This window comes from Lissotriton helveticus, chromosome 9 (genome assembly GCF_964261635.1).
Source record: "Lissotriton helveticus chromosome 9, aLisHel1.1, whole genome shotgun sequence".
In the NCBI taxonomy this organism is placed as follows: domain Eukaryota; kingdom Metazoa; phylum Chordata; class Amphibia; order Caudata; family Salamandridae; genus Lissotriton; species Lissotriton helveticus.
In genome coordinates, this window is record NC_136070.1 from 776,558,416 (window position 1) to 776,570,731 (window position 12,316).

Here is a 12,316-nt window from a genome sequence, read left to right on the forward strand (position 1 = left end):
AAATGTGACAAAGGATCGAAAAGGAAAACCAGAAATAGGAAAATAATAAGAAGAATCAATAAAAAGAAATCGAGAAAGATAAGATTTAAAGATATACCTATAGAACATAAAAATGAGGAAGGTCTCTCTGAGATACTAGCCATCAAACAACCCTCGGAAGAGATATCAAGCGGAAAAAATAGTAAATCTTCCATTCAACAATTGAATTTAAAGGCTCCTGAATATATACCTTTTGGAATAAAAAGCAGTACTGCACAAAAAAATAAAGAAAGCAGGACAAATGTGGTATTAACCCCTGGTGCTTGTCAACCTATGGCGAAATATCTCCAGTTTGAAGAGCTTTTTCCCACTGATGATTTACTGTTAAATCGAGGAAGAATAATTAGTCTGCTACAACATATTTACACCTTGCAATCTATCACTAGTAAAGAGATAGACCTAGTAACATTCCCATTAAAGGAAAATAGGAAAATTGCGAAAGTAGCTTTCTGGTCGTCTGTTCTTCCTGGAATTATCGTAAGGGAAAAAGAAATATTACACAAACATGGCTATGATGTCATAGAAATATCCCCACCGAAGAAATACTTAGATAATGTGATTGGCCACAAAAACACAAACAGGAATACCCTGCCAAAAGAATGGGATATAAACAACTTTGCGTGTGCAAACATGGGGCAAAATACCTTTAGGAGGGACACTCTGACAATCCAGGTAAATGATGGTCAAAGAAATGTATGGAGCCAATACTATGAAGAAAGAGAAATCAAAAAAATACCAGAATCCTGGGCTTGGGTTTCTGAGGCCTTAAATAGTAATAAACAAGATCACCAATTGCATTGCACTGTTTAACAGTAGTTTAAAAATCACCTCGTGGAATTTAGCCGGAAAAACCAACAATAAAATGAACATAGCATTACAAAATAACCCAGATATATTAGCCATACAGGAAACATGGGCTACAAAACCATTCAAGCAAAAGGGTTATTTTGTCTATGATATTCCGGCTATATCGACAAGTAGAGGTCATGCTAAGGGTGGTCTGGCAATTCTTCTAAGCGAGGAACATGAATGGGCTCAAGTAATTATTAATTCCAAATCTGATAACTTTCAATGCATTGAGGTTTCATTAAAGACAAACAATTTGGATCAGAAAAAGGCATTTTTATTTTTTAATATGTATATTTCTCCAGGTACCTCACAAGATGCTATTTTCTTGGTTACTATTGATTTGATTGCTAAACTAATTGAAGAAAGACCGAATACCCCGTACTTGATTGCGGGTGACGTAAATGGGAAAATATCTAATGCCGAAATAGGCAAATGGGCACAAACTTACGAAGATGAACTAATAGACTTACCAACTCCGATTTTCCCAAAAGGTAAAATCTCTGACAAAAGAGGGAAAATGCTACTAGCTTCACTGCCGAGTATAAATGGGACAATATTGAATGGCTACATAGAGGGTGATAGACCAGCATCTTTCACAAGACGTGGAAACGGATCCCTATCAATTATTGATTATCTAATATGTAATATAGAGATAGTGGATACATTTCAATATTTGAAAATTGGATTTACAGAATACAGTGACCACGCCCTTCTTTGTTTATACACTGGCTGGTCATTAAAACCTTCTTTGCCGAACCCAATTATGCAACTTAATGGGAATATAGAAATCAGCAAGACGCAAAGGCGAATTTTTTGGAATTCTGGGACTCTGCATTATATTAATGAAAAGATCCTACAAAATGAAATTTTAACTACAATGCATTCGGACTGTCAAATAACAAACTTTGAATGCATTATGGCAAATATTAAAATGTTACTGCTAAACAGGGAAAAACCACGTATGAATCAAATTTGCAAAACTTCCAAAGAAAATGCAAGTAAGAAGAAATTAAATAAACTGATTCGTGGGCAATTCTTAAATTTTTCACCCGCCATACAGCAAGAGATAAATAAGTTAAAAAACCAACAAAGAAGGAAAAAGAGCAGCGAAAAAAGAAAGATACAGGACAAAAATTGGGTGGATATTCACGAGGCGGCAAAACAAAATAATCAAAGAAAATATTGGTCATTGATAGCCAAAATAATTGGAACTAAAAAGACACTACATGCCATACCAGTACCACCGCAGGACTGGGAAGGATATCTAAATGACCTATATAAAGCAAACCCATCTAATGATGATAGTAATACTGTTGAACTCTTTTTAGAATCTAAACCCTCACCAATGGAAAAATGTACAGTATTTTCTATTGAAATGCACATTAGAAAAGCTCGATGTACTTCTGCGTCAGGCCCTGATCTAATACCGATTAAAGTATTGCAGTCCAATCCCAAACATTGGAGTCAGATGTTAACAACATTATTTAATCACATCTTCTGCACCAGGAAAATACCAAAATCTTGGCAGGGAAGTACTATAATCCCCATATATAAAAAAGGGAACCGGAATATTGCTAGTAATTACCGCCAAATTGCATTAATGGACGCTACAGGCAAGATTTTTGCAGCAGAGGTATTGGATCGATTAAAAAGTTGGTGCTTTTCACAAGGAATAATACCGATGTATCAAGCTGGTTTTCGTCCAAATCACTCAGTAATAGACAATATCTCAATTCTCCAGACTATACTTGACAAATATACTAGACGTAGATCTCAACCAGTGTATGCTGCATTTATAGATTATTCAACTGCGTTCGATCGCGTTGATAGGCCAACTCTATGGAGAAAATTGAGAAAACTGGGGATTTCTGAACACCTACTGCAACTAATAATTATGTTACACACAAACACCTGGTCCCAGGTTCAAATGGGAAGTGAGAAGGGTATTACAAAACCAATTAATACCTTGAATGGACTTAAGCAAGGATGCCTCCTTGCCCCAATTTTATTTTCGCTTTACCTAAGCGATTTACCTTTTCATCTGCAGCAATGCACTAGCCTGCCCCCAAAGGTTGCATCTCAGAGCATACATTCATTGTTATATGCAGATGATATAGTCCTGGTAGATCTCACACCATTTGGCCTTCAAAATCTGCTGAATTCCTTGAATGACTATTCGAAGGTCCACTTTTTAATTCCTAACCTAACAAAGACTAAAGTGGTAGCGTTCTCTGGTCGAAAAAAAAGTGCTAAATATAGCTGGTACCTCAATGGGAAAAGAGTAGAGGAAGTAAATGAATATACCTATCTTGGAAGAATTTTTTCAAAGAATATACAAAATTTCAAACAAATCGACAATCTAAAGAAAAAATCTGAGATACATGCAGGGGCGCTTTCTCGATTGTATATGGCCACTGGAAATAGGCATTTTTCCTCTTTACTCAAAGTGTACAAAGTAAAAATACCTGCGGTACTGTCTTACGCTACTGAACACTTACCAATGAAACAATGGTCTTTCATGGATTTAGCAGAAGGAAAGATTTTGAAAAGACTATTAAAGGTCGCTTCATCGACATCTGTACAGGCACTAAGACTGGAATTCGCACTAACAAGTTCGTATGCCACAGCTGTGGCAAATATTATCAGATGGGCCTACAACATCTTGCATGCAAAAGAAGGAACACTGAGATTTTTGTTAAAAATTGAGATTTTTAAACCCGAATCTGAATGTCTTACCTTTACCAAGAATATGGTTGAGGCATTCAAATTAGCATGCCTCACAAAAGTTATTCTGTCATCTTGGTCAAAATCTCAGTTAAACCTCTTTTTGAAATGCTTTACTCCGAGATTAAGTTACGATCTAGATCTAGTTCATTGTAGTAAGTTGTCTACTTATAAAATCTTTACACAATCACTGGAATACAAGCAATCTCGGCCATATTTGGGGCTCTGTCTAACACACGGAGCAAGAAGGTCCATAATTATGCTGCGTTTAGGAATCTTACCGGTTTCTGCCTATACATCTAAATGGTCACCAGGAGACTCCCCTATGTGTAAACTGTGTTTCGGGGGAGTGCAAGATATTGTGCACATATTATTTGTTTGTCCACACGATACTATAGTAAAAGCACGGAAAAGATATGTAGGGCCGATATATCAGAAATATAACATCACTACTGTTGACAGCTTACTATCATTATGTAAACAACCGACTGATGAATGGGTCTGTTATAACTTCTATAAATTTTTGAAATCTTTTTTAAAATTATATTGATGTGTATTTTTGATTCTCTGTAAACTGTTTTAAAAAATGTTTGTGGTCCTCAGTTGAGTACCAGATCAAATAAAAACCTTTTTGACTTTGACTTTGACAGCTCCTGCTTTCTAGAACCCGAGTGTATGCTTTTTCTTAATGGAAGTTGTCAGCTCCCGCCAAGCAAACACAAACAGCAATGTCCTGGGGTGGCCAGGACATAGCAGGGACTGGCCAGGGGTGGGTCGCAATCCACAGGGCCATTAAAGCGGGAGACCGCACTTGTTTTTTTTTAAATAAATTGCCACAAATTTGCAGCAAATGTTTTCTAATAAAATGCTCTTTTCCATGCCAGGGTCCCTCTACCCTGCCACCTTTTATTTTTTTTACAAATTTTTGTGGGACCAAAGATAGCAGCCAACACTTACTCATTGAAGTGTTGGCAGCCAATCGGAGCTACCGATGCCTGCATGAGCTTGCAGTTATTTGCAAATTAGCCATGATTGCAGATACAAATTTCCTTAAATCTCTCAACAACTACTAAAGGGATTTACACCAAATAACAAAAGCATAATCAGCGAACCAAAAGCTAGCTTTCTGCCAAATTTGGTGTAATTCCGTCTAGTGGTTCAGGCTGTAGTCGAGTTTAAAGCTCCTATGGGAATTAACATGGGCAACACACTTGTTTTGATCCCCTTCTTTTTATCAGCCCACACTTGACATATCACCCCGAAAGTTTCAATGTGCAACAAGAATCACCGGTGCACTTTTGTTTTTGAAAATTTCGTGAAGATTCATAAAGCAACGCCAAATATATAGGCAAGTCAAAAAATGCTTTACCTATGGAAACATGGTCCTAACTATAACTACTTATTGGCAACAGCCAGTAGGATAGATAGATAGATAGATAAATAGATAGATAGATAGATAGATAGATAGATAGATAGATAGATAGATAGATAGATAGATAGATAGATAGATAGATAGATAGATAGATAGATAGATAGATAGATAGATAGATAGATAGATAGATAGATAGATAGATAAATTACCCAGAGGCAATGGTACTTATAGTTAGGATCGTGATTGTGTTGCTAATAACTGGCGCCAATTGACGAATATCCATGAAACTTTCCAAAAAAGTGCTAGTTTTTCACTAGCATGTGCATGGAAAGTTTCATAGTAATCCATTAGGCAGGGGCCGAGAAAAAAGAGAGGGTCCCAAAATGCATTTTCCCCATGCATTTTCACATAGGAAATTTAGACACAGCTACAACCTGTACCGCTGAACAGATTACACCAGGTTTGGTGGAAAGATAGAGCTTGGTCCAGAAAGAGGGCCTTTTGTTTTGTGTTTTGGTGTAACTCTGTTCAGTAGTTTTTGAGCAGTTAATAATCAGAAGCTTTGTATATCTAGGGACATGGAGCCTCTGCGGATCCCGAAAGATTTCAAGCTGAAATCGGATTCAGTGCCACCACCTCAACCAGAAAGTGGTGGCAGCCATCCTAGTCCCAAGTCCTAAAACATGTTTTTTTAAAAGATATGAGGGGGCAGGGTAGGGATACCGTGCCACTTAGACATGGTATTGTAGTCCTAGAGGAACCCTGCCTGGTCCAAAGATGAGGAACACTGCCTGGACCAAAGACATATTTTTAAGACGAGGGGGTGGCATGCCTCCACCATCTCTGGGCCTCTATAGGCTCCAGGGACCCCACACCCCAGGGCTGCTAATTGTTTGAAAAACGAGGGGGTACCTATTCCCCAGGGTTGCCTCACTAGCTGCATCCTGCAGAGCCCACCCCGAGACATAGCAGTTTGCGCACAGGGAAACTTATGTTTGCTCCTGCTTGGTGGGAGTATTTTCAAACTTTTTGCCATGCGGGAGCAAATACATAGTCTGCTTCCAGCCGGCAGGAGCTTTGAAACTGCTACCGCTGGCTGGGAGCTGACTATTGATCCGTTTCCCTGTCAGCACTGTCGCGGGTAGAGAAATAGATCAAAATATAGTTTCTACCTGGAGGGAGCAGCATTAGTAGCTGCTCCCTCTAGGTAAGAACAATGCCAGCTCCTGCAGCATGCCTTGGAGGGTCCCCGGCAGCCCCTAACAAGTAAGTGGTGGCTGCCCCCTCGCCATGCACTGAATTACCCCACATATTACATCACTCATGACATCTATGTTTCATTAATAATATCACTGCAAAAATTGCAGTAAAATTATAGAAAACAGTGCATGTCGGGGGTAAGAGTTATAGTTACCTTAGGGCACGAGTTATAGTTGCTTGAGATAACTATAACTGGAGAATTTCAGAGGTTTTTATAGTTTAAGATGTTACATTGTTACTGAATATTTTACCTAAATATAACGTTACTTTAACCTTTGCGTTTGTTTTGTGAATATAGATATATATATATTCAGTGGGATGTGACATGTGATCCTGATGAGGAATATGGTGTATTGACAGAATTGTATTGGCCCTTAGTTAGGGCTGATCAAGGTAGAGAGATATTGCCATTTCATATGAGTTTCTAAGTGCTTTTCCCTTAAAAATGTACAACACTCAAAATGCCTCACCAGAGACAGTAAGATTAAAAAGGATCCTCTATTAGTTATTGGTTTTCGCTTCTTGCCACTCCCAAGTCATCCATTGATCCTTACCTATTATAAATGTTACTGTTCCAATCGAGAACAACATAGAGATCATTGATGTCCTCCAGGTTCCTCTGGACTACCTCAGCAAGCCAGCTGGCAATGCCATCATGGCAGCTCTTCAAGTAGACTTTGAAGACCTCATATTCCTTTGGATACATACAGATGAGGTGGTTTTTCACAGCATAAAGGTCCTCCACAGCACACTTCTTTAGTTTGTCCATCTGTGCTGAGATCGAAACCCCCTTCCCCTCGGTGCACTGGCAGAGTCTCTTGGTCATGGACATCTTGACTGCTTCAGCCCATCTCCTTTTCATCTCTCTTGGCCTGGTGCCTGTCACAGTGGGGCCACCCCTTGCTTCAAGTGTCTTCTTGTCCGTGGCCTCCTCTTGGTCGATGACTCGAATCACATCCTCCAGGGGCTCATAGATTCTCCTGATTGTCAGAGACTCATCCACCACACCCCAGAGCTGCTCCATAAGGGCCTGGTACAATAGGGCAACGTCCTTGGTTTTCCGGCCACTGTCCTTGCTCACTTCTATGCTCTCAGAGCCCCTTTGATTTTCCAAGTCACATTCAGCCTCCAGGTCAATGATATGCATGTCGGCTACCAACAGATCCCGCTTTTGTATCAGCTGATGAATTTCTAAAACTAGAAAGACAGAAGAAACAATCAATTGTCACATAACACATCAATGAAAAGAATGACCATATTGCGACACAGTGGCCAAATTTAGAAGGGTACACACAAGCAATGATGGGAGTTCACTTAAGGGACTCATTGGCAGGCTACACATAAAAGCATTCACCCATCCATCCACCCACAAGGTCATGTGCAAGGAGCCATTGAAAGTCACACACAATGCCAATTTTGGAAGTTAACATACATTCAGCTTCTGAATCTAACAATGTGCAACACTAGAATGTCAGACAGGCAGTATTTAACGGTCATACCGCAGGTATTGAAAGAACACACCTGTTGCATGAAAGGGCACAATTAAAACTTGGGCAGTCAATAAAATGTGAGCATTGAAGAGTGAAATGCAAGCAACACCGAAATATCACACACACTGTTTAGTTTCATGCATGTCTAAATGAGTTATGAGGCAACTGTCATTATCATCACACATTTTCAAGGTCACTATAGATGCTTTAGAACTGTATCTGGAGCAGAAATGAGAATGAAAGTCTGGATGAAGGTTGTTTACCTTTAAATAAACCTTGAGGTGTAAGGCAACACAGTTTAGTTTTCCATGACTTCCATAACATATGTCAAATGATGCAAATGGGTTTCGCCCATTTAGTCCACCAGGATTTTTCGCTTTTAATTATCTGTTGTTTGTATATTTACTCTGGGTGAGTCTCACTACCTGAGTCCCACTCACAGTAATTTCAAGCTAATTGTACTGAGTGTGCTTACTGCCAGTGTCTGTGTTTTAAAGATAAGGCTGCTGTGGTGCACCTAGGGTAACGGGCACTAAGCTGGTTACATGTGTACCTATACGCGAATGTGTGTCCGACTATGGTTATGTGCAGCCCAGTAATTGAGCACAGGTAGTCTGGCGCAGATTAGAGTCTGCAAGAATAGGTGCTGACCTAAGGTAGGCCTCATAATTTTAGTTGGCATTCATAGATAAGTCAGTAGGGTTTACTGGCAAATCTGTAGTGCTTTCACTGTGTTAAATATATATGTGAAATCTGCCCTAAATTGCAGTATCGCTTCACTTAGGCCTTCACAGTACAGCAAGATCTCCAACTGGGGTAAAAAGAGAGCACCACGTTTAAAATTGCAGTTCCCAACAATTTACAGCCACCCCTTATGGGACTTAAAGAGTTGTCATGTTTCTGTAGCCCAGCTCATAACCAGATTTAAAGCCCTTGTCCCACTAATGGTCCAGTTTATTACTCTACTCTAGAGCAAAGAAATACGTCCTCCTCACACAAAAGTAGCAATTATCAGTGAATGGTCCAGTTCCTGGGAGAGAAAGGGGAAGTGAGGAAAATCTGCATCTGATAATTAGGTTGTCACACTGCACCTGGGCTTCGACAACCCGCCCCACTGAATAAAGGAGGGAACCTAGACATCTGGAGACAATACAGTTGTTTTTTTTTATGATGTTTTGGTTGGAATGGATCTGTCAATAGTGTCTGCTAAGGGTGGAGTGGGGGCTCTCAGAAGAGCTCTGTTTGGAGAAAACTTGACAGCACCAACTGGATTGCCCCAAAATGCTGTTTAGGAGGTTGGGACATGAGTGGAGTGTTGATGTGGCATCGTAGGATTGGCCAGGGCGCCCTGCGTCTAGAACATACTAACCCCACTTAAAAACCCCTGCACAAGGAAAAGACAGACAAGAAGGCCCTGGGATTTGGAAGGCGATGAATGGTGAGCTGAAAAGAGAAGCCATCTGATGCCCGGCCAAGATGGACTAAGGATGTAAAATCCAGCTGTCCCGCGGACTGGGATGGGTCTCTCCAGGACCAGTGGTGCTGGCCACCTTATGCCCCTTGAGGACCTGTTGGGGGAAAGACCTGGAATCTATTGACATCTCAGGTGCTCTGCAAGACTGCCAGGAGGCTATGGGGAATGGGAGTGAATGCTGGAGGGTGCTCTGATGATGGGCTTACAATAGCCCACTCCAGCAGGAGAGGAGCACTTGGAGTTAGGTAAAGCAGAAGGCTGACACAGGGAGACAGTAACCCAGATCACTACAAAGTCCACCCTTTGGAGGCCAAGAGGTCTGTTGTCTGATGATGGGTTTACAATAGCCCCCTCCAGCAGGAGAGGAGCACTTGGAGTTAGGTAAAGCAGAAGGCTGACACAGGGAGACAGTAACCCAGATCACTACAAAGTGCACCCTTTGGAGGTCAAAAGGTCTGTTGTAAATACTCCTGGTGGCCATCGCTGGCCACCAGTAGTAATATAAGCCATAAATGAAGAAACCTTGTCCACGTATACCGCCTTGAAGAACTGCCATAACAACAAAGAAAAAGGGTGCTAAGCTCTCTGCTGTATTTTTTTTATAAATATCCCGGGCTGGTGGGTGGACTAATGCATCTGCTGTAGGGGCCTGAGTTTGACCTCATGATCACAGGTTCGAATCCTGGCAGGTCCACTCAACCTTTCATCCTTCTGAGGTTAATAAAATGAGTGCCATTGGGTTGGGTGACAATAAACATCAGTTATTCAGCGCCAAGATACCCTGGGTGAATGTGTGCTTTACAAATACATGTGTTATGTTATCCCTGGGGTGGGCCATGGTCCGGAAGATGGTGCAACATGAAATTTATTATTAAATATCACCTCCTTTTGAGGGGTGTCATACATAGGGCCCCTCCCAGGGCACGATTCGGGCCCAGGCATGAGTCCCAGAAGACCCCATACCTCAGAGACAGAAGACCAAAAAGGAGGAGTGGGTGCCCCGGCGCCACCCCATATTGCGGTTTGCACCCCCCACCACCCGAACCAATGACTGGGGTGACCTGGGCCACACACCACCCTACCTCTGCCTGGTTCCCAAAGAGGTATTGGCCAAGTAGGGAGCAAGCGTAGCGGCGTGGGATTAGGCTCCTGGCCCTGCCTCAACTACAGTGACTATTGTGTGCCCCAAGTGGGACTGGAACACTCACAAGAAGATTGTGAAATACAACACAAGGCTGCTAAACAAAAGAAAAGGATGCCGCGAGGCTGCAGAATAGAGTGACACTGTCATTTAATTTGCGTTCTTGCCACGGAGGAGCCAGACACAATGCCCCACAAGGGTCTTAATTTGCATATTTCTCTCTCCCTGTGGTGCCCCAAACTGGGCAAGTTCTCCACCAACATTATGTGCAAGTGTTTTCGGGGCTGCCGGAAGTGCAGCAGCCTCCCTCAAAGTGTTTACAAAAATGTATCCTAAGTTTCAGGGTAGATTTTATTTATGACCTAAAGAGATTTGTTCATTCATTTCAAGCACTTCCAAAGCTGGAACCTAAGCTCTTGGGTTTGTGGAATGCAGGGACCCTGTAGTAGTTGGACATACGCAGCATTATGTAGCCGGAAGAAGTAAAAAAAGACTCTAACATGACTTAAGATGGTTTATTGATAATGATTATTAATAAAAATTGCAATGCTTGTGGTAAAATTAATCATGAATGTATTAGATCATGTTTATTGATTGTGTTGGTTTTAATAATAAATCAGGGCTTGCGGCTGATTTACTAATGTGGTGACTCTTTGACACAGCCAGTTGTCCTGCCTTTTATATTGATGTGAGGATCCTTTTGGAAAGCTAATAGGCCTGCTTTATACATTAATGTAGTGATCCGTTGACAAAGCCAGTTGGCCTGCCTCATATATAAAGACATCCCTTTAAAGAGTGATGTTCCAGCTGATTCAGGTGGGGGGCAGTGTGATTATATGGTTCAACACATACTGTGAAATGTGATAATAGAGTGTCAGAAAATTTACTCCTATCTACCTGATATACATATTTGAAATATAATGTGTACTATTTAGTAGTGTTTGTGTGGGTGATAAAGAATACTTTTTCATTTTTAAAAGTAAAAGCTTTGATTGGACAATCATTTATTTATTATTGTTGTTGGCTAGCGAACCAGTATTGCTATTCCTAACTACCTCCCCCGAGTAGGCCTTGGACTGCTCTGCTCCGCTATCCTGAGAGGGCCAAGTGCTGCAATAGAGCACTTTGCTCCAAGAAAGGAGGCAATTGTGGACCTATTACTTCTGATGGAGACACATCCTTCGCAATTAATAACCCAATTTTGTATAGCACACCTGTGATAGGATGCACATAGTAATCTAATTTCTTTAACCTGGTTTGCAATATTGGATCTTCCTCATAGCTAGAGGGTTTCATGTGATCAAACATTCTATAAGTTGGTCCTACGCAATATGTCAGAAATTAGTCTATGATATGTTTCTTTTCTTACTTATAGTGATGCTGGAGGAATTTATGTTGTAGGGAGACACAACATCTGGGGTAGTTTTCCTGTCAGACTGAGCTTATTTTCTTGTGAAAAATCTCAGCAATCTCATCCCGCTTGCTTCTTTTGATTCTATGTTCCCTCACCTCCGTGCTAGATTTTTTCAGCATTTGAAAAAACCTTACTACGTCTGTTTTTGCCTCATTCACTTGATCACTACAATCAATCTATTTAGTTACAATAACATTTCTTTCATAGGCTTTACTTTTAGATTTTAACATGTGTCTGTTTAAGGGAGAGGAGAGTTCACCATATTTTCTTGCAATGCATCGAAGGACCTTTCTTTGATCATTGAGGTTGACCGAGTACCAGATCACATACATTTTCAGTTTCAAGGGTGATATGAAATTGAGAGAAGTTGGTACAATGCTCTTATACTGTGTGAGTTGGGAGATGTGATCAAAAGACACACATCTGCTACCTTAGCTTTGGAGAAGGACATTTTACATTGCATTGTTATCACCTTTCGGAAATCACTAAAATATATGCCCGGTTAGTTTCGGACAAAGGTGGCTTTAATAGTATTTAGATTTAGATTTAAGCG

At 40.7% G+C, this 12,316-nt stretch overlaps 1 protein-coding gene across 3 annotated transcripts in view; it reads right to left on the reverse strand.

Annotated features, from left to right (window-relative positions):
- EXOC3L2 (exocyst complex component 3 like 2) overlaps positions 1–12,316 on the reverse strand; it is a 547,377-nt gene that overhangs the window by 229,276 nt on the left and 305,785 nt on the right. For all 3 annotated transcript variants that reach the window (XM_078660900.1, XM_078660901.1, XM_078660902.1), the window contains exon 3: positions 6,799–7,441. In XM_078660900.1, the coding sequence (XP_078517026.1) occupies positions 6,799–7,441 (643 nt within the window). The remainder of the gene's footprint in view (positions 1–6,798; positions 7,442–12,316) is intronic.